General features: G+C 35.9%; 1 protein-coding gene across 2 annotated transcripts; it reads left to right on the forward strand.

Annotated features, from left to right (window-relative positions):
• The first annotated feature begins 1,693 nt into the window (after window positions 1–1,693).
• Window positions 1,694–4,744, forward strand: LOC103404649 (PI-PLC X domain-containing protein At5g67130-like). 2 transcript variants are annotated; one of them, XM_008343579.4, is made up of 8 exons: window positions 1,697–1,905; window positions 2,002–2,124; window positions 2,733–2,870; window positions 3,084–3,182; window positions 3,296–3,599; window positions 4,028–4,251; window positions 4,388–4,474; window positions 4,588–4,744. In XM_008343579.4, exons 1-8 carry the CDS (start codon window positions 1,816–1,818, stop codon window positions 4,618–4,620), a joined length of 1,098 nt encoding a protein of 365 aa, XP_008341801.1. In that variant the 5' UTR covers window positions 1,697–1,815; the 3' UTR covers window positions 4,621–4,744. The 2 variants fall into 2 exon arrangements, with proteins under 2 accessions (XP_008341802.1, XP_008341801.1); XM_008343580.4 differs by lacking the exon at window positions 2,733–2,870 and having other exon boundaries at window positions 1,694–1,905.
• Window positions 4,745–21,852: the final 17,108 nt, after the last annotated feature.

A 21,852-nucleotide genomic window follows, 5' to 3' on the forward strand; every position in this document is an offset into this window, starting at 1 on the left:
CTCTTGAATTTCTTTCCACATATCAAAAGCACAATGTTGGTGACAAAAAGGGATAGGAGAGTCTTAACGGGAGCTGATTTTCACACATCGTTTTTAATCTCTCATACACTTCATTTTTAATTTCTAACCATTAGATTAAATAAATCAAATTGACACAACGAATATAATTTTGTGTCACTCCACCTGAAACAAATTGAAACAACACGTGAATTAAATGTCGCTCCACAAATTCTTTCCACATACATGTTTAATCTTTTGGTTCTTCGGGGCATAGATGAAATTAGATTGGATATCTCTGTATTCAAGCCTCAAGAAAGGAATGAAAAACTTTTGTCCATTTTGAAGATTAAAAAAAAAAAAAAAAAAAAAAAGAATTATTCATTAGGGAAATTTGTCCCTTCCAACTATTTGAAATGATAAGATTAGACGGGATAAATTTTATTCACATGTAATAAACTCAAAATGAAAAATTATTTACTCCTTAACGCTTAATTTTTTGTGAAAAATCATTGTGTGATAGAGATTGACCTAACTTAAATTTTTTTTTGTTGAAAACGTTATGAGCTATTGCTCCTTTAACGTTAACTTTATGTGTTAACAAGTCAATCAATTAGTTAATTGGTGGGTACCAATCATAATTGAGTGCTTGAACTTTACATGCAAGTGTGGGCAGCTACTCTCCCTTAGACCAATGTAGATCCTCCCCTTCCCTAAAAGTACTAATTGCGTTGAAATTTTGATAAAGATAAAGTCATTATTCTTAAACTATAACAATCATTAAACTAAAACGCAAAAATTGCATAAATCAAAACTACATGGACAAAGTGAAAATCATAAATTGACCCCTTAAATACATTAGTCAAAAGACTCTCTAACTTTGTTAGATCAAAGTTATAAGATTTAAGATCGATAGAAGTGATCCTTAATTTTGTCCACCTTCAATTATTTTGGTCGTTTCGTGAAAGTTTTTGTTAAATAAGGACCAAAATGACAAAAACACTCTCAATTTAATAATCAATAGGCCAAAATAATTTGACAAAAATTAAAGGTATTTTTGCTATTTTATCCTCTATTTAATGAAAATTTTTCACGAAATGACCAAAATAATTGATGGTGAACAAATTCATGAATCACTTTTATCGATTTCAATTCTTAAGGATAAAAAGGAGGAGTTATCCCAATCTCAGAGACTATTTTGGCTAAAAAAGCTTATTCTAAAATGGGAGAGATTTTTTAGTGTACTAGGAACAAGGGGTGGTACGCAACATATTATTATACAATTGGAGGAAAGTTTTTTTTTCAAGTGTTCCTCTAAGGGTATAGTGACATATACATAGTGTCTGTTCCGTATCTCGGGCACACTGAAATGGATTTGTATATTATATATAAGTTGAACATATATGGGAATATGGTCAATGCGGATGGATATACCGTCATGGAGTTTTTTTCTTTTCCTTATCCTAATTGTTCATAATAGCATTCAAGTAAATAATTATATTTCTTGTTTCTTTCTCATCAGTGCTTAGCCACCAGTCAATCTTTTTCACTTGGCAGTGAAGGTCCAAGGTTAATGAAAGTTCCGTTACGGTGCGAGTGATTTAACCTTTTCCTCTACGTCTCCATCCATGTTGTGAATGATGTGATTGGTTTTGTTTGGGTTTAGCATTTATATCCGTAACCATAAGAACTCCTCGTCAGTTTAATTTGCGTCCAAAAGTCTGCGGACTTAGTTTTCTCAGCCAAAACTGAGAAACCCAAGTTTGGTCGTCAAAACCCAACAACAACAATTTCCCTTCATCTTTTTTGGGTTGCAATATGAAGACTCGGCAGAACTTCGTTTTGTTACTCACGGTTGTCGCAGCGGTTTTTAGCGTCGCCAAAGCTTGCTCCAACGGACAGTGCAAGGTTCGTGCCTCTTTTTTCATGTGTGTGTATCTAAATTATGATTTTTTGTGACTGGGAAAAGGAAGAGTGATATTTATTTTGCTTTCAAATGTGTAGCTTTTGGACGAATGCTCAATGGATGCCGATTGTGAAGCCGGGCTTTACTGCGGATGTTGCCCACAAGGCTTCTCAGGCTCTAGATGTATAAGATCAGCCATTACAGATCAATTCAAGCTATTGGTACGTGACCTACCTACCCCTCTCCCTCTAGAAATTTTGAAAGCTTAACGTTTCTTGTAACACATTCAAGATTTTGATTTGTCCATGTTTTAAAGATTTAGAAATTTTAAAAATAAAACCACTCGAGACCGCTTGAGCAGTTCTTGAGGCCTCTTGAGCAATACTCGAACCCCCATTGAGTATAATCGACGCCCTCGAGTAGTTAAAATTCTAAAAATGGAGAAAATTTTGAGATAAAAAGCTTGAACATCAATATTTCGCCTCTCTCTCTTACACATACATAGAGACACGGACATGCGCATATGTTGTGAAGTTTCCAACTTTACATGAACTGACCATGGAGAGGGAAAAGGGCAGATTATTGGGGGGAGAGGGGTCCACAATGACATATTGACTCCGTGGAATCTAAGCATGACTTTTGGTTTGCCGGCTCCTTCGGCTGTCACAACCAATGAACAGAAGTTTAGAGTTTTCTATGCCCTTGGTTGGGCTTAAGGAGAGTGGTTTGTGTAGGCCCATTGAGGCCCAATACTGGCAGAGGACTTTGCTTACTCATCTATGTCAATTTGGGGTAAAAGATTAGTTGTGTTTTTTTTTTATTATCACAGAACAATTCTCTACCTTTCAACAAGTATGCGTTTTTGACAACCCACAATGCCTTTGCAATTGAGGGAGAGCCATCTCACACTGGAATTCCTCGCGTTACCTTCAACAATCAAGAAGATACTGTTACTCAACAACTAAATGTATGGCATCCTTCAATCATATACACGCATGCCCCTTGCCTCTTCAATTTTGTTCGAAAGTTGTTATTAGCACTCAGGAACAGATCATCATGCACTCATGAAAGTGCAATTTCTCCATGATGGTGTTACGGAAGACGAGTGCATAATGACTTTTTAGAGTGCTAATATGTAGGGTTTAGTCATATATCTCGTTTAATCCTTGACATTTTGCAGAATGGAGTTCGAGCCTTGATGCTCGATACATATGATTTTAAGGACGATGTGTGGTTGTGCCATTCTTTTAATGGGCAATGCCACGACTTTACTGCATTTGTAAGCAATACCATCTGCCCAACTTCGTTTTCTTCTTGTTTATATATTCTTTGAGACTAAGAAATTTGCACACAAAGTGTATTTTGCCTCAACATTACTTCCCAAATATACAGGAACCAGCTATAGATACACTGAAGGAAGTTGAAGCATTTTTATCAGCCAACCCATCAGAAATTGTGACATTGATATTGGAGGACTATGTGGAAGCTCCAAATGGATTGACAAACGTCTTCAACGCTTCCGGGTTGAAGAACTATTGGTTTCCGGTGACAAGCATGCCCAAAAATGGCCAGGACTGGCCACTAGTTAGTGACATGGTTGCCAATAACCAGAGGCTACTTGTGTTTACTTCAAAAAGTGAGAAGGAACAATCCGAAGGAATCGCCTACCAGTGGAACTACATGGTTGAAAACCAATGTAAGAAGCAACAACCCAGCTATATTTCTTTTTTTAATATTATCATATGATTTGCCGTAGAGGTCGCACTTGGTGCGATGGCAAGTGTCTTCGCCCATGAGCGGTAGGTCTCGGGTTCGAGACTTGGGAGCAGCCTCTCCATAAAATGGGGGTAAGGCTAGCCGACATTCACCTCTCCCAGACCCTGCGTAAAACGGGAGCCTTGTGCACTGGGTACGACCTTTATCATATGATTTGCCGTCTATTACTAAATTGCCTGGAGCTGGATCCATCGACAATCATATGGCATTACCTACTAGTGGTAACGTTATCTGCATTATTGATAAACTATCGATACTTTGAGTACACAATTGTCGATATGAATCCCTCTACCTTTGTAAGGGGCATGTATGAATGAATGTCTTACCTTACAACACCGAACTTTGCAGATGGGGATGATGGAATGAAGGAAGGAAGTTGTTCAAATAGAGGAGAATCATCACCTCTTGATGACAAAACTAAATCTTTGGTTTTGGTGAATTATTTTGCTTCTATTCCCTTTAAGCTAGAAAGTTGCGAAAATAACTCTGGGAATCTGATTAACATGCTTTACACTTGTCATGGTGCTGCTGCCAACCGATGGGCTAACTTTGTTGCTGTTGATTTTTACAAGGCACGCCCTTTCTTCCCCTGCTTAATAACCACTGAAAAGTCAGATTTAATGTATACTAAAAAATAAAAATAATCAAATTTAATTTCTGTAACTTTTGAAATTTTATTTATTTATACGTGCTTGGGTTGTGATGCAGAGGAGTGAAGGGGGAGGATCGTTTCAAGCTTTGGACAATCTCAATGGGGAGCTCTTGTGTGGATGTAACGATGTACATGCATGTGTGGTAAGCTAAGAAATTTTGGTTCGAACACCAAAATAATTTTTGCATTTTTAGCAAAGTATCTTCATAAAAATATATATTGGTTTTTTATAAACAATTTATGTGCTTGATTGCAGCCAGGATCACCTCCAGGGTCTTGCCAGCCATAGGAGACACAATACAAATTCATGTAATGAAGCTTAAATCTTTAAGAGAACTGTGGGAATTTCGATGAATCGGCATACAGTTTGTAATTGATTTATCTTTAGAAAAAAAAATTATTTATATTGAAAATCGTTGTCGTTTCATTCTTAATGGATGAAAGATATGTTGTCACTTAAAAAATGGCAGTTCAACTTGTCAATCTTGTGAGCCTCGATAACTCGATCTTCTCCCACGAACTGTTTGTGCTAATGAATTAGTCCGATAAAAAATGAAATCTATCCACTTATCCAATTTGAGCACCTCTATAGGATAGACTTGATGTTATAAAAACATGGTCATAAATAGTGTATGTCATATAGCTAAGCATTGGTGCATTGCCCTTAAGGATGCACGATCCAAGTGGATCGGATAAGGTGGCTTCTCCGCATTCTAAAAATGTTTGCAACTCCAGATTAACATTACTTATTTTTTAACGATATGGCAATATACCTGTTCGGACGAAGATTTTATCAAAGAGGGCTCCTCAGCTCTCAGCACAGCTCCCAAAGGATTGGCACTTTGAATATTTAGTTGGGCTCTTACTTGCTAATGTACTACAAGAAGAGGATTGAGTTAGTTTTGAAATGTGCCTTTCTAGGGCCTTAGGTGTAAGCCTTGAGGCTTGCAATCAAAACTAATTGAGTGCTAGGCGTGCCATTGCTATCTCAATATAGCAGATGTAGAACAAGTGTATTTAGTCGATTGCTTGCGCCCCAAGTTACTCAGACTTCTTGTTATCAAGGGATTGTCGTGGACGAGTTAAGTCCACATTAAATTCTTTTTCTTGCCTTGTAACCAAGGACTTTCAATTCATAGGATGTACTATGTAGCCCAACCAATTATAAGTCTATGCAAAGTCCCTTCTCCCATCAATGTGGGATTCATTCTTAACATGCCCGCTCACGGACAACACAACAGGGTGACGTAGAACACATGTGACCGTTTAGCTTCACATGTGAGATAATCTGCTCTGATACCACGAAGAAAGTTGAGATTCCACCATAAAACCAATTGACAATATAGAAAATAGCCAAACCTCTTATAAACTCATGCAAGGTCCCTTCTCCCATCAATGTGAGATATATTCTCAACATGGAACCCTATATATTAATAAAATAAATATTTGACACGTCTATTAAAAATGCAAAAGATTTTAACATATATATTGTCACTTAGTATTACGGTCTAGTGGTATCTCTTTTCACTTGTCAGTGAGAGGTATTAGGTTTGATTTTTGCCAAAAACGAATTTTAACCACATTATTACAAATCCATTGTGAGGCTAAGCCCACTCCCCATCCCTTTAGTATAGATAATATTATTTGTTAAAATAAAAATATGTATATTCAATCTGCCAAATCAGCAATCAAATAAAATTTTAAAATATTATATTTGACAACTCCTGTGGAGATGCTTTAAAAGGCTAATGGCTGGTAGATTCGGTCAAATTCATGACTCGTAAGTGTGACCAATGGATGCATAATCTGATGAATGTGACCAAGGGATCCGAAGTTAAAAAAATCATAACCTGATGAATCCAGAGTCAAACAATGGATGCATTCCCAGTAGTTTAATTAGAATCGAGTAGCTAATATTATGTACCAAATTAATTCTCAAGGATCTCTCAATTGGTGTGGAGCATGTGAGTTGGTAGGTTAGGAGGCATCAAACACATGCCAGCAATATTGAGCAAAGGAATAAAAATATTTATGTCATTAGGTTCAATTATACAATAGGAATAATAGAGGACATCATATCTACTTGTGATTACCTACTTTGATATTACATCCACCAGCAACATGCTTCGATGTTGCTTTTGTGCCAGAATAATGGGCTTCATGTCATTGGTGTATCATCACATGAATGAAACAATAGAAAAATATTTTTTTCTTTTTAAATTCACATTTTAATGGGCATGTTGTGATTAGTTTAATACTATACTAAATTACTAATCGTATTTTATATCATTTTGACTATTGTGTTCGGGGAGTACTCTTGTCGTCAACGCACTACTCAATAGCTGCCAAAGTTTTATATATCTATTTTGACGGAAATATCAAAGGAACATTAGCATCTATATATATATATATATATATATCGATGAATATTTTGAGAAGCTATTTTGTTAAGGAAAATTAACGAAAAATTCAATAAAAATTTAGTTTTAATGAAAAAAATGACAAATAAAGTTGTAGTGAATAGTAACATGAAAAGGTAAAAATGTGGTTTTTCGTTAAAAGTGAACTGGAGTGTTTTGTTAAAAGTTTAAAACTCCCATTTTGTTATATGAAACAAGATATTTTATAAAACATAAGTAGTTTGTATACCATCATATCTCATCATATACCATATTAATTAGTGAGTATTGGTGATTTTTAATTATGAGTGAATCTTATATGTATGAGTATTTAAGGATGGTGTTATCTGTACACTCTATGTTTTTAGTTGTCAAATTAAATGAATTTAAAATAATCAAAAGACAAAAATTATAAGGTGTGTAGACGGTAACTGACACACCCCGACCCGAATTAGGGCATGCTAGCCGTCACGTGAGGATGACGTAGCCATGTGCACGGTGCAGAAGCTATAATGATAATAGAAAATACGAATAAATGAAAACTAACTCATAAGAGTACTAATTAAGACAAGTACCAGAATATGTGTGAATACACAATCAGAGCGTAAGTATCCTAAGTTCAGTCCATAAAACAAGTACTAATTAAACGACACCCAAAGATGCCCTACACTTGTGATAGTCTGTCAGAACCTCCAATCAATCATCGTGAGCCACCAACGAACAAGCTTATCTAAAACTTGGAGGGGTGCAAAATAGAAAGTGTGAGTGGGCAAAAACAAAGCTTTTCAAAACCATTTCATTTATCAATTCCGCTAACGCCTCGCTGTAAAACATGTATAATTTTCCCAGAAATGGAATATAAATAAATAAATAAATATATATATATATATATGAGCCTCGAGTATTCGATCAATTAATATGGGCCTGGCCTGGAAATTAGCTAACAAAGCTTCCTCTTTATCTTCCAATCCTAACCTCACTCCAGTGGACCTCAAATCTGTAAGAAGAGGAACATGACAAGCATAAATGGCATTAAGCCTAACTGGAGTATTCCTACTAAGTGCATCTGCTACCACATTCGCACGACCAGGGTGATACTCAATCATGCAATCATAATCACTTAGTAATTCTATCCATCTTCGATGATGAAGATTAAGATCCATCTGAGTAAAAAGATACCGAAGACTCTTATAATCTGTGAAGATCTTACATTTCTCACCATAAAGATAATGTCTCCAAATCTTTAAAGCAAAGATGATCGCCGCTAGTTCAAGATCATGAGTAGGATAATTCATCTCATAAGGCTTCAATTGGCGTGACGCGTAAGCAATCACCTTACCATGCTGCATCAACACACATCCCAACCCATTCAAGGAAGCATCATTGTAGACTTCAAAATCACCACTATCATCAGGAAGCGTCAAAACAGGTGCATGAGTGAGACAATACTTTAACCGCTGAAAACTTTGCCCACAATTATCATTATTCAAACTGAACATCCTTCTTGGTTAACCTTGTCAAAGGCAATGCAATGACTGAAAAGTCTTTAACAAACCACCTGTAATAGTCTGCTAAGCCAAGAATACTCTGTACCTCAGTGACGGTTCGTGGTTGTTCCCAATTCTCCACAGCTGCTATCTTTTGAGGATCTACTCGAATACCTTGAGCTAATATAACATGTCCCAAAAATGCAACTTGATCTAACCAGAATTGGCATTTGCTAAACTTAGCATATAACTGATGTTCCCTCAAACTTTTCAACACCAATTTAAGATGTCTAACATGCTCTGCTCTAGACTTAGAGTATACCAAAATATCATCAATAAAGACAATGACAAACCTATCCAAATATGGCAGGAATACTCGATTCATTAAATCCATAAAAGTTGCTAGTGCATTAGTTAACCCGAATGGCATCACAAAAAACTCATAATGACGATATCGAGTCCTGAAAGCTGTTTTAGGGACATCTTCACTTTTAATCTTCAACTTGTAGTAACCAGACCTCAAGTCAATCTTAGAGAACACACAGACACCTCGGAGTTGATCAAACAAATCATCTATACGTGGCAACGGATAACGGTTCTTAATTGTTACCCAATTCAATTGCCTGTAATCAATGCATAGCCTCAAAGTTCCGTCTTTCTTCCTCACAAATAAAACTGGAGCTCCCCAAGGTGAAGTACTAGGTTGAATAAATCCCTTATAACCAATTCTTACAACTGAGTCTTTAATTCCCTCAACTCAGCAAGAGCCATTCGATAAAGAGTTAAAGATATATGATTCGTACTTGGAAGCAGATCAATAGTGAACTCCACATCTCTGTCTGACGACAATCCAGGTAAATCATCTAGAAATACGTCAGGAAAATGTATGACTACTCGTACATCCTCTACACTACTAGGAGCATCATCATTCAACACCACATGAGTCAAATATCCCTGACAACACTTCGACAACAATCTTTTGGCTTTCATGATAGAAATAACACCATGCCTCACCCCGCTAGGCTCTCTTATAAATGTAACTTCGGGTAATCCAGGACGATGGAAAGTAACTGTCTTTCCATAGCAATCTATCTTGGCACGATTGTAGTGTAACCAATCAGTGCCCAAAATCACATCAAAATCAACAATGTCTAACGGAATGAGGTTAGCTGGCATAACAATATCCTCCACCATCACTGGACATCCTGGATATACCCAATCAACATAAAATCTCTCCCCTTTAGGCATAGAAAACTCTAAATCATATCCTAGAGGTGTAGGATGAGGTTGCGTCACTTAAGAAAATGTATAAGAAACAACATAATGCGTAGCACCACAATCAATTAATATTTTAGCAAAATGACCAAGAATGTTCAACGTACCCATAATTAAATCAAGATTGTTCTGAGCATCCTGCAGTGTCATATTGTGGATACGTCCCTGAGCCTGCTGTCGTCTACCACGACCTCTATTAGCATGAATACCTCATCCTTGTCTTGGCTGACCAGATTGCCTCGAAGATCCCGCACTGCTAGCAACAATCTCTACCTGCTGGGGCTGTCCCCCCTGGTACCACTAGAATCCACCTGCTAAATGTGGCTGATATGGCATAGAACCTCTCGGATACTGTGGGTAGCCACCTTGATAATGAGGGTCATGCGAATACTAATACTGCCCTATAACATAAGGAGCGGCATCACCCTGATAATGATAAACACCACAACGACCAGTCTGGGCATAACCACTAGGTCCTGAAGCTTGTTGGATTGGCGCAGGTGGTGGTAATGAAGGTTGTTGGGGCCTCTGCTGATTCTGAGGGCAATGTGCAGCCCTATGCCTTATCTGTCCATAAGTATAGCATCCATTGTTACCTCTTCTACACTCCCCAAAATGCCTTACACATGCGGCATAAAAGAGCACATAAACCACCAAAATCCCTCTACCTCTGAAATCTAGGGCATCCAGAAAATCTACCACCTCTCATCTGTACATTAGAGCTCAAACCTCCACTAGAAGAGTTGGAACTGACACCACTTCTCTTAAAACTCTGAGTTTTACGAGGCCCTTGAGAAGATTGACCTTTGCCTTTATCATCATTTCTTTGATTTCCATATTTTTCTTCCTCCTTCTCACTCTCACTGGGCATAATTTATGAATCTTCAATCCGCTAGTAAAACCTCATAAAACTCCTAGTAAGTGGCACAAGGAGTCGATGTCGCTATAGAACGCCATTTATTTTTAGTGCCTAACCTGAAACGACGAAGCATCTCAACCGGATTCGCAGCAACCTCCGGATCATATCGAGACAAATTAGTGAACCTCCTGTAATACTCATTTGCTGTCATATTTCCTTGTCTCAGATGCGTAAATTCTTGTTTCTTGCGATCTATATACGCTGGAGGAACGAATCTTTTATGAAACAACTGCTTAAACATTTCCCAATCAGCTGCTACCTCTGATGGTATCTGATAAGACTCATGTCCCCACCAAGATGCAGGCTGCTATCCTAAAAATCAGGTAGTCGTCTCAACCCATCTATTAGGAGGAAGGCTCCCTTAACTCTGCATCACAAGAAAAGTCTTCTCGACATGATTAAGCCACTTCTCCGCTCCCTCATGTCCTTCATTACCCATCAAATAATTCAAGTTCAGATTATACATAGTCTCAAGATGTGTCATTTGAGGAGGACGGAGCGAAGACTGAATAACATTAGCTATAGTTTCCCCTAACTGAGCAATATAAAGGAAACTAGGCTCAGCTGAGTAACGTGGCTCTCTACGAGGCGGCATAGTTCTGACAGAAGACATCACAATGATTAGAATATTCACGAACTATACAGGACTGTTAAACCTAGGCTCTGATACCAAACTGACACACCTCGACCCGAATCAGGGCATGCTAGCCGTCACGTGAGGGTGACGTAGCCATGTGCACAGTGCAGAAGCAATAATGATAATAAAGAATACCAATAAATGAAAACTAACTCATAAGAGTACTAATTAAGACAAGTACCAGAATATGTGTGAATACACAATCAGAGCGTAAGTAGCCTAAGTTCAGTCCATAAAACAAGCACTAATTAAACGACACCCAAAGATGCCCTACATTTGTGATAGTTTGTTAGAACCTCCAATCAGTACTCGTGTGCCACCAACGAACAAGCTTATCTAAAACCTGAATAAACGTTATTTAAAGTACATAGACAAAACTAGTTAATAACTTCTCACACTTTCTGTTTTGCGCCCCTCCAGGTTTTAGAGTATATATATATATATATATATATATATATATATATATATATATATATGCGAAATAACTGAATAAACGTTATTTAAAGTACATAGACAAAACTAGTTAATAACTTCTCATACATTGCTCAAATTGGATGTTTGAATATACCAACATGATCTACACAACCTCACGAACATCCTCATATTTTTAGAAAAATTTTCCGACGTCCCACACGCCGGCAAGTGCACGGCAACAGGCAAGGCCATGCGCAGGGAATCCTAAGGGAATCCCTAACCGCCGTTAGGAATATTCTGTCCAAATTACCTGACGCCATTACCTTCCGTTAGGAATATTCCGTCAACTTGACGGAATATTCTTCGTCTCTGACCTTGGGTCGCTGGAGTCAGCGCCGGTCGCCGCTACGTTCACCAGGAACTGGGAAAACACAAAAACCTTCATATCTCATCCAATTCTTAACCAAAATCAGTAAAACTTGCACCAATTTGAAGTTTAGGACGAGTAGAACACAACCATACCTGTTTTGGGACCTAAAATCCATGAAAATTTTTCGGGGAACCTTCGATAATCCGGCCAAACTTCAAATGCATCGATCTCGACTTCCCAACGTCCAAATCATGTCATTTTTCTTTTTCGAGCTTCGTGGAGAGGTCCCTAAGCTCCCTATAAGCTTGAAATCCTCTAAAGATCATGCATTTACGACTGCATGAACAGTACTCTAATCGGAGATCTTTGGTTCTCGGGTTTTCCGAGCTTCCACGTCCAACCAAAGTTATGGTTGTGATTCAAAGCTTGCAAGGAATTTAAACCTGGTCTCCAAAAGGTCGATATGTGAAGAAAAGTTTTAGTTTGGTGTTTGTCCGTACATTTGTAGGGAAAAACTGAAAAATCCGAGAGAGAGAGAGTCAACGGAAGAAAGAGAGAAAGGGTATGGGTGTTTTTGTGTGTGTGGTCCTAGTTGGTCACAAACCAAACAAAAACTAAGTCCTTTTTAGTTCCCTTAGTTCTAAAAGCTTAGGAAAATAATGGATGGATCCAAAACCTAAGTACACAATACACACAACACACACAACACACTTTAACGTCCAAGGGTATTTTAGTAACTTCCACGTTCGATACCAATAATATTACAAAATTCCGGGACGGGCTGTCACAGTAACTAACATGTTGCATACTATATATAATTAATATTATTAGAGAGTGGTACAAATGTGGTATGAAAAATATGGTAAGAGTAGTATTTTTAAAGTAAAAAATGTTTGTTTGTTTTTGTGATTGAACGATGAACCGATGGTTGGATATTGTTTTTTTTTTTTTTTTGGACGGTGTGTGGGATGATGAATATTGATCGATCGATCACTAGTAGCTGAGTGTCTGGTACTTGTCAATATTAAATATTCCACAAAGGTACCAAGGACGATTAAGATACACCCACGAGGGGGTAACATGCAAATGAAATTGGGCATATCGTTTGATCCGTAGTTGATAATTCCATTGTTGTTTGTTAATGCACAAAACTACACTACAAGACTAGACCACCCCTGTATGTGTGTGGAGAACCCCACCACAAGCTTCATCCTTGCTCGCTCGTATTGGCCAAGCAGCCCCCCGATCACGTGGTTTTGGTACCTATGCCCATATGTCATAAGCTTACCTAATCTGGATTACTGGACTCAACTCACCCAAGCACCTCAAGCTCAATGCATGCATGACGAGCGAGTCAACCTCGTAATCTGTTGTATGATCTCTTCACGCGCAGGACTCATCAAATTCGTCACTCATGCTAAACGATGAGTGTTGTAGACAAAAAAAAAATATACAGAACTCTCTCTCCAACGCAAGAGAGTACGTACACTACTATTCTAGATGGAGATGAGATCATGAACACACAAACACACATTCAAGCAACATAAATAATATAACTTGATAATACAATAGTGGGAGGGAATGAAAGAAACAACAGCAAAGACAAGCAATTATGCGTCAATACAAATTGCAATTGGGGACCCTTTCACACATGGGGTGGGGGTGCTCCCCTTCTGCTGTGGAGCCAACCTAGCTACCTTATGTTTTATCAGAATCTTTCCAAAATTGTTGCTTGGAACCACATACGTACTTATTGGTTATTGCCTCCAAGCTTTTCATCAGTTTCATAATAATCTGTCCAACTTATAATATAACCCTAATTATATAGATATATATATATATATATATATTATCAATTGTTAGTTTCTTAATTATATATACTCAAAACTAAAAGCTGGTATACCTAGATGTGTAATATAGTTATAAATTGGAAGATTGTCTGTCTAGGGCAGAGAGAGCACGTAAAAATTAAAGAGAAGAGACGCATCGCAAGCACGAGTTTGCATGGAGTACAATAATATAGAGGAGGATTATCTCTCTTCCTATTTCAATCTATTTTTCTCCCCTCTTCTCACATATTATTTTATATCTTATTATCTTTATAAAAAAAATCAATATAAAATGTTGATGTGCAAAACCGTGACCTTTCAAATAAGAAGAGAATGAATAGAAGAGAAATTAGGAAATAAGAAAATCCTCCTCCCAATAATATTGGGGTTTGGGGTTCTTTTGTATTTTATCTGAAATAATGTAGCAAGGCCTCTATTATTGGCATTAAGTAGCCGAAAGTATATTAGAGTAAGATAGGACAGGAAACCCTAGTTATGCAGACGGACGTACGTACGTCCATGCCCACTGTTGGAATCCATTGTCTCGCATCGGACAGATGGAGAGAAGAAAATCAGTTTAAATAGAATTACTTCAATCTAACTAACATCAAAATATTTTGTAATAAAATTTTATACTTGACAGATTGAGCAGATAATCAAGTAGGGATAATATCGATATTGTTGGAGCAGACTCTCAACCCGTCTATCTGAATTGGCCGTAGACCACGCGTGACCTGGCCTCTTATCTGCAGGACCGACTGCCTCTAGCAACTACCAACTAACTATCTGGACACAGTTTTTTCATAAAAAAGGTAAGACGATGTTAAATATGTAACAAAAAAATGTATAACCTTTCATTTTTGTATTAACACTTAACACCTAGTAGTTAACGATGGAAATTGTTTAAGTAAATATTCATGCCATTTATATTACATAGAATCCATGACCGCACGATAGTGGGTTCCAAATATATTTAGGAACAATTGAAACTTATTGTGAATGAAAAATAATCAAGTTTTGTTAGGTGGTATTGCTTCTGGGGGAAAGACACGTGTTGTAATCCCAATAGAGCATAATTTGCTTTTTGTCTAATCACTCACTCACTCAGCATAAAGGACAAAGAAACAATAATTGAATTCAACTAGTCACTTCTGCATTATGTGTGTATATGTATACACAGCGGATAGTGTTTTTTTACATAATTTTTTTATATATACACGCTTTTGTAGAGTTTATTTTGAAATGTGTTTTAATGATTAAGATCATTTATTTTTTGGAACGTTGTTTATAGATTATTTTTGCAAAAAGTTAGACAAATTCAAAATTATTAAGATATTCATTTGTAGTGAATAAAATAGAAAAATACGGTTTTACAAAAAAATCCTAAACGCTTAATCTAACGGTTATATGGTTTCAAATTTGAATGATATTTGATAAACATGATCTTTGAGTGAAGACATAAAAGATAGGTAATTCAAAATGTTAAAATACATTACAAAGCAAGCTCTGCAAAAATATGTGTAAAAAGTTATGTAAGAAGGTGATACTACATATCTGTCTCTATATACATGCATGTTTATATATGGTAATATTTCTAACCTAAGACATATTAGAGGATTTTTTTGATTTGAAATGTTATTTCCTTAACTGAAAATTGTAGGAACTAAAACTAGTTTAAGATGTACTATTTTCTTAAGGAGAGATAAAGGAAAATTGTATTGTAACGTCTATGTATAAATCATCACGGGATCCGATAAATGAAAAGACAATAAGATTATATATACGAAAGTATACTATAGCTACGACAATTTCTCAAACAAACAAAAAGGTATGACTTGTACAAAGGGATTTAATGAGCTATGAGTGACTAACAAATCATGATGGTTAAATGGTTGATGACTACTTGTGTCAGCAACGTAGTCTAATGACCATCATGTGTTTTTCTTAGGATTTTTTGTTCACTTGGCTTGCTAGCATCTTTCTTAAGTTTATCACTTGTAAAATTTTATTCTGTCGGTGAAGTTTTTGTTTTAAAAAAAAAAACTACATATTGGTTATGGTCTCCTCACATCTTTACCTACCGTCGGTATGCCGGGGTGACAATTGCAAGGTCAAAGAAAATTGTTATTATCCCCAGTAGGTAAGAAGTAAAGAAGCATAGAAAAGTGTGGGTGAAACAGGTGACAGATTGCAAAAAGAGACAGAAGCAAATGGGGAAAAATATCAGAAAGCTAGGTCAGGAAGAAGGGGGGGTTGGGAGAGAGATTGAGACGCAAAATAAGAAATCAATCAATTCAGCGAATAAAACAGGTGCACTTGGATAGACCTACCACACGTGCACACGATCATTTTATGGGAATGGGGAGTGGGTTTGTGGTTTGGATAAAGACGTCAAGAAACTACAAAACAAACAAAGAAACAGACATCTTTAGTACTGGTTTGATATTGATGTTCTTTTATAAAAAATAAGTATAAAAAAAGTTGAATTTAAAAAAGTGTTTGATAAACACTTAAAAACAACTTATTTTTAAAAATTTTGGTGAAAAAAAAACTAAAAACATGAAACAGCAAAAATAAGATTATTCTCATATAACAGTAGAAACAATTTTTTATTTTAAAGCATAACAATATCAAACCAGCGTGTACTACTTCTGCACAAATGATTTTAACTTCATATTTTTTAATTTTTATGTTTTTGTTTGATAATTGTTGTGTTTATTTATTTTTCAAGTTCAGAGTTTGGGAACTGAGCTGAGATTTGTGAGTCTCAAGACGTTTCTCTGTGGCATCAGCATGTAGTTGTCACTTGAAATTTTTTACACCGATTGTTTCAGTTTACTGTCATAAAAAGAAAGTTTGGCCAAAATATTGATTTTTAGGGTTTTCAATTTTTTTTTTCCCGCACTTCATGTTGATTTCACTTAATCTTTCTCATTAATTTGTATCATGCATTCCACATATAATGGAGAGATCATGTTGCGTCACACGAAAACAATCTTTCAACAAAGGGTGATCAACCTAAAGCTTTGAACATTATAATTCATATCCAGCGAACCAAATATGTTAGTAGATAGGCCATTTCAAGCATATAAAATCTTAAGGTGTATTTAATTGGAATTTTAGAAGAGCTTTAATTTTATGAATTTGAATGGATTCCATATATGTCATTTGAATTTTGAGTAAATTCTTTCAAAGTAACAAGAAGCGTGTTGAATTTGTTAAAGCCTAAACTATACTATGAAATATACGTAAATCCATCAAAATTATATACTTTTGAAAGAACCCTCAACCTTTTAAAACCAAAACATGATTGAATACACCTAGATCAAGACTGAATACACTGTATGTACTTTTATTTTTTCTTTTAAAATTCTTACTAAATATCCCTAAATTTTATAAATACATTCAAATTTTTTATTGAATGTGTTGAATTTTTAAACTATTTTTTTCTTTAATACATATTTTTACATAAAGGAATGGGAAGTTCAGATAAGCCATACAATGGGCAGCCTAATTTGGTATCGAATTCGCCATCCACGAGAATCGAACATAAAACATCTCACTTCCAAATGAAGATGAATAGCATCAGACTGTAATACTGAGTGGCAGAAAATTCTTTAATATTCCAATTGAATACACCGTTTTGGATTTAGTTCCAATATAATCAATTTTTCTAAATATTTTCTATATAAAGATTACATCTCATGCAAATGTCTATTATGCGTGCGTATATAAGTAATATGGAGGTGTGGTCAGTTCGATTCACAAACTAGATTTGATCGACTTGGGCCCAAGCTTTTGTTCGGAAAATTCTTTGCTAAGGTACGATTTCAGCTATTGATATTAGTAGTTTAAATGTCTACATATTCTTTGTATTGTGATTTTCTCACACAATCATTGTCCTTTTTAATAACCCAAAATTACCTTAGGCAGTTGACTATCAAATCGCCTTGTGAAAGACAAAATAATCCAAAATTACCTTCACTTGTTCAAACAAAAGTTAATTTCTATTAAACGAACAAATACATAATCTTATTTAAAATTATAAAGAAACAAGAAATGAGAGTTTACGTCCACCAAAAGAAGACTTCATTAACACGCCCGTACGAGAGGTTAGTTGAATAAAATCAGGGGCGGGGCTGCATAGGAATCCGGGTGGTCCTAGAGCCGTTCGACGTTGGGAAATACGATGATTAAGATCTTTCATGGACTCTTGAAATGTCTGGTCATGAACCTTTTTGTATCCATCAAGTAGTTGATGAAATGCATGTTTGACATATCTTGATGGCACCTAGTAGGATGCGTCAACATTCTTCAATAGAATGAGTCAGTATCACTCGACATGAGGTCTAGACTAACTTAGAAACGTTACTCAACATAATTCTATAGGCCCTATCGACAAACTTGACAAATGTCAACATGCGAGCATCATGGCTTGGCGGATGACGAAACGCCCAAGTTATACAACTAAAGAGGTTTGTTTCAACATTAGGATCCCTGAGGTTAATTTTTAGCTCCATTTCTAATAAAACATGACTTTAGGGGCTTTTCTTTTTAGAAAAAACGAAAATCTAAACTATATGGTAAGAGAGATTCAAATTTATTCACGAGGACTACCACACTATCATGGCCATTCACATCCTACATCTGCCTAACGTTCTGCTTTTGAATTAAAACAAATTAAGTTATTAATTAGAACTTAATTAGTATCATGATGAATTGTGTGCGTACACACAGCTCTCCATCCACCCCTGCGTTGTATGAGATCAATAATTTAGAGGAAATAATTGGTTGGGTACCCATCTCTGCCGCTCTGGCATGAAAAAAGTAGAAGAGAACAAACTAGAGGCCCTCGTGCAACTGGAGGGTAGACATTCTTCCATCTCTCTCTTTTCTGCCACCTGTAGCGGCCAGCCATATGGCCCCTCATGTTCTCTGATGAAATTGAGGTTTCGCCATAAAATCAATTGATAATATGAGAAGTAGCTCAAAATTATATAAGCACATAGCAAACCTTGTCCCTCACCAAGGTGGGACAACTCTCAACACACCATGCACGTGTGGTGGATTTTCAAGCCTACATGTGGACAACAACTGAGTACGCGTGAGCACGTGTGGCCCTTGGGCTTTCACACGAGACAACCTGGTCTGATATCATGATGAAATTAGGGTTCCACTATAAAACCAATTAACAATATGAAGAGTAACTCAAAACCATATAAGCACATAACAAAATTTGTCCCTCACGAATATGGGACAACTCTCAACATCCTTCCCCCTCCCTCCCTCTCTCTCATAATATAACCTTTTGGCAGCCTACCAGTACCGTATGTGTTCTGTCTGCAATTCCATGCAACGTTTTTTTTTTAAACCACATCGCTTTCTCTTATTCTCCCCTTAGTTTCCTCTCCTCCTCTTCTTCTTCTTCTTCTTCTTAGTTTCCTCTCCTCCTCTTCTTCTTCTTCTTCTTCTTATTATTATTTTAGCTTTGGCCTTTATTTTCCTGGATTTTAGCTTGTTCTAATCAATCTGTTTTATGCATTTCATGTCGGCATGCAATCGTCTACCTAATCATGCTATCTTATAACAAATTACTTTGGAATTGGATAACAAGTTGGAGAATTAAAGGATGTCTATATGTATATGCCATTTGTCACCTGCCAAACAAGACACTCGTGTGTACTAGAAACTCCAAGGAGTTTCAACATCTTTTTCAATTTTTGAAATCTAGCAATTCTCAAATTGGATCAAGTACATCAAAGATAAAAGTAACTATTCAATGAACTGTATCTATTCAATGAACTGTATCAGAAAATGATCTTATATATTTTGGATCATATAACACGTTATGATGTATTTGTATTAGAATATGAAATGTACATAAAATGATGAACCAAAACAATATCTTATAGTTTTCACAAGCATAAAAGTACATGAAGATCACATATAACATTACTGTTGTCGTAGTAACTCTCATTATCCTACAACAAAACGATTACCGACTATCTTTAATTTGAAAACTAAGTTAAGATTGGTAAAACCCCTTTTGTGTCTAATCTCTTTCCAAGGATCTCAATATGTATCCCCCACCTTTGTTCAAGTCACCATCCAATCCACCTTATTTTCCACTCAAAGACAAGCCATCAGCTTCAAACCAAAGTCAAGAAACAAAATGAGAGTAGAAGAGATAAGCGAATTACAGGACGAACCATGTCTCATTAGATTCATGTAACATGTTGATCAGACTGATGATCATCGACACCTACTGTACGGCCTGCCCCCGAAGATAATATGTGGTGAATGTTAATTAATTATGAATTATGAATTCATGATGACGATCATCACGACAAACCCTAGTTACACACTTTAACTATTTTTGTCACTATTTGCGCAAGGAATCACAAGAGAAATAATAGATGTTTAGTAGGCCTTTTAGTCAAAATGGTCTCTGAGATTGACATAATTCCTCATTTTAGTCTCTAACAATGAAAATCAATAGAAGTGCTTCCTAAGTTTGTCCACCGTAAATAATTTTTGTCCTTCCGTGAAAACTCTGTAATTATCCTCGTAGAGGAGTTAGTTTGACAAAAATACCCTTCAAAAAGTGGTCATGGGTTTATTCACTTGACAATTTAACAAATATTTTGACAAATTTTCACAAGAGGACCAAAATGATTTATAGTGGACAAACTTCGGGACTAGTTCTATCAATTTTTATTGTCAAGGAATAAAGTAAGGAGTTGTGTCTATCTCAGGAACCACTTTGGAGAAAAAGCCTAATTAGTATTGAAACAAAACAATCATGTTCTCTTAGTCACCTAGTGACTAAGGATACATGGTCACTCACCGTTGAATTGGAAACATTAATAGCACATTGATTTAATCTACACCCTTAATATCATACCCAACAATAAGTGATCATACATTTCTTCTATTGAAACAAATTAGAGAAATGCTAAGGAAAATCTCTCAAAGTGAAATTTTTATGGATTTTCTATCACCTCACAGTTTAATGTCAATTCTCGTGTCAACATTATAAACATTGTGTAAAAAACATGAAGTAACAGAAAGTCTATAAAAAGTCCCACTTTTGAGAGAGTCGCCTTAGCATGTCTCAACAAATTATTCATAAAAAACAAGTTAAAGGAAATTAATGGAAAATTTCTATAACTAGCTAGGTATAGTTATTTCTCAACAAATTATTCATAAAAACAAGTAGAAAGATGTTAATGGAAAACTTCTATTACTAGCTAGGTCTAGTTAGCACTCTAGGGTTTATGGTTGTATTTGTGATCAAACTTCTCTTTCATACATTTGACATTTGAAGTTTATGTTTCAATATATTGATTTATTGAGGAGTGCTTTTAGTTCACTCAGGATCCTCGTTAGATTCTCTTTATGAGAATTCCAGGAATCCTTCAATCATATCCGTTTATCGTATATTATGCAGTCAGTTTTCGTTAGATGCTGTTTATATTCAATTTTAAATAAAAAAATTTATAATAATTTCTGACCATACGATGTATTATAACCGGATGTGATTTAAAGATTTTCGAAATTCTCACAAAGAAAATCCGACGAAGATCATCACTCCTCCTAGTTTTCTTTTACCTTTTAGACCTACCCTAGTGAGAACACGTAAAGGCAAATACTTCATCATACTTCAAAGTCTGATTCCAACTTTAATAGCAAAGGACAATCTTCTTCTCACTAACCAATGTACCATCTACGGTACTAGATCTTGCAAGATAATTAATGGCTACCATTAAATATTTTAAAGAACACTCGCATGTATCGTTATCCATCGACCAAAAGATAAGGAAAAAGGATTGCTCGTAATGCATATAATCTGCAGATTCTGTACTGTAAATTATGATTGAAAACAATGTTACAATGTACGGATCGATGTTCTTGTGCTCAGTCTGCATATGCTTCTTAACCTGATTGTTAATGGTGAAGATTCCCTACTATAATGACGGCATTTAAACATAGCTAACGATGGTGGGTGGGATGTTAAATGTTTGTGGCTTACTCCGGGTACTGTTCAATTTAACGAAAAATCATAATTTTACATTAAAAAATCAATTATGGTACTATTCACTTTACCTTTTATTTTGTCATTATCGTTAAAACTCAAAGTTTATTTTTTATTTTTTATATCTATCACTAAAGTAAGAAGGTGAATGCTTTC

The sequence above is a fragment of the Malus domestica genome, chromosome 17, assembly GCF_042453785.1.
Source record: "Malus domestica chromosome 17, GDT2T_hap1".
NCBI lineage: Eukaryota > Viridiplantae > Streptophyta > Magnoliopsida > Rosales > Rosaceae > Malus > Malus domestica.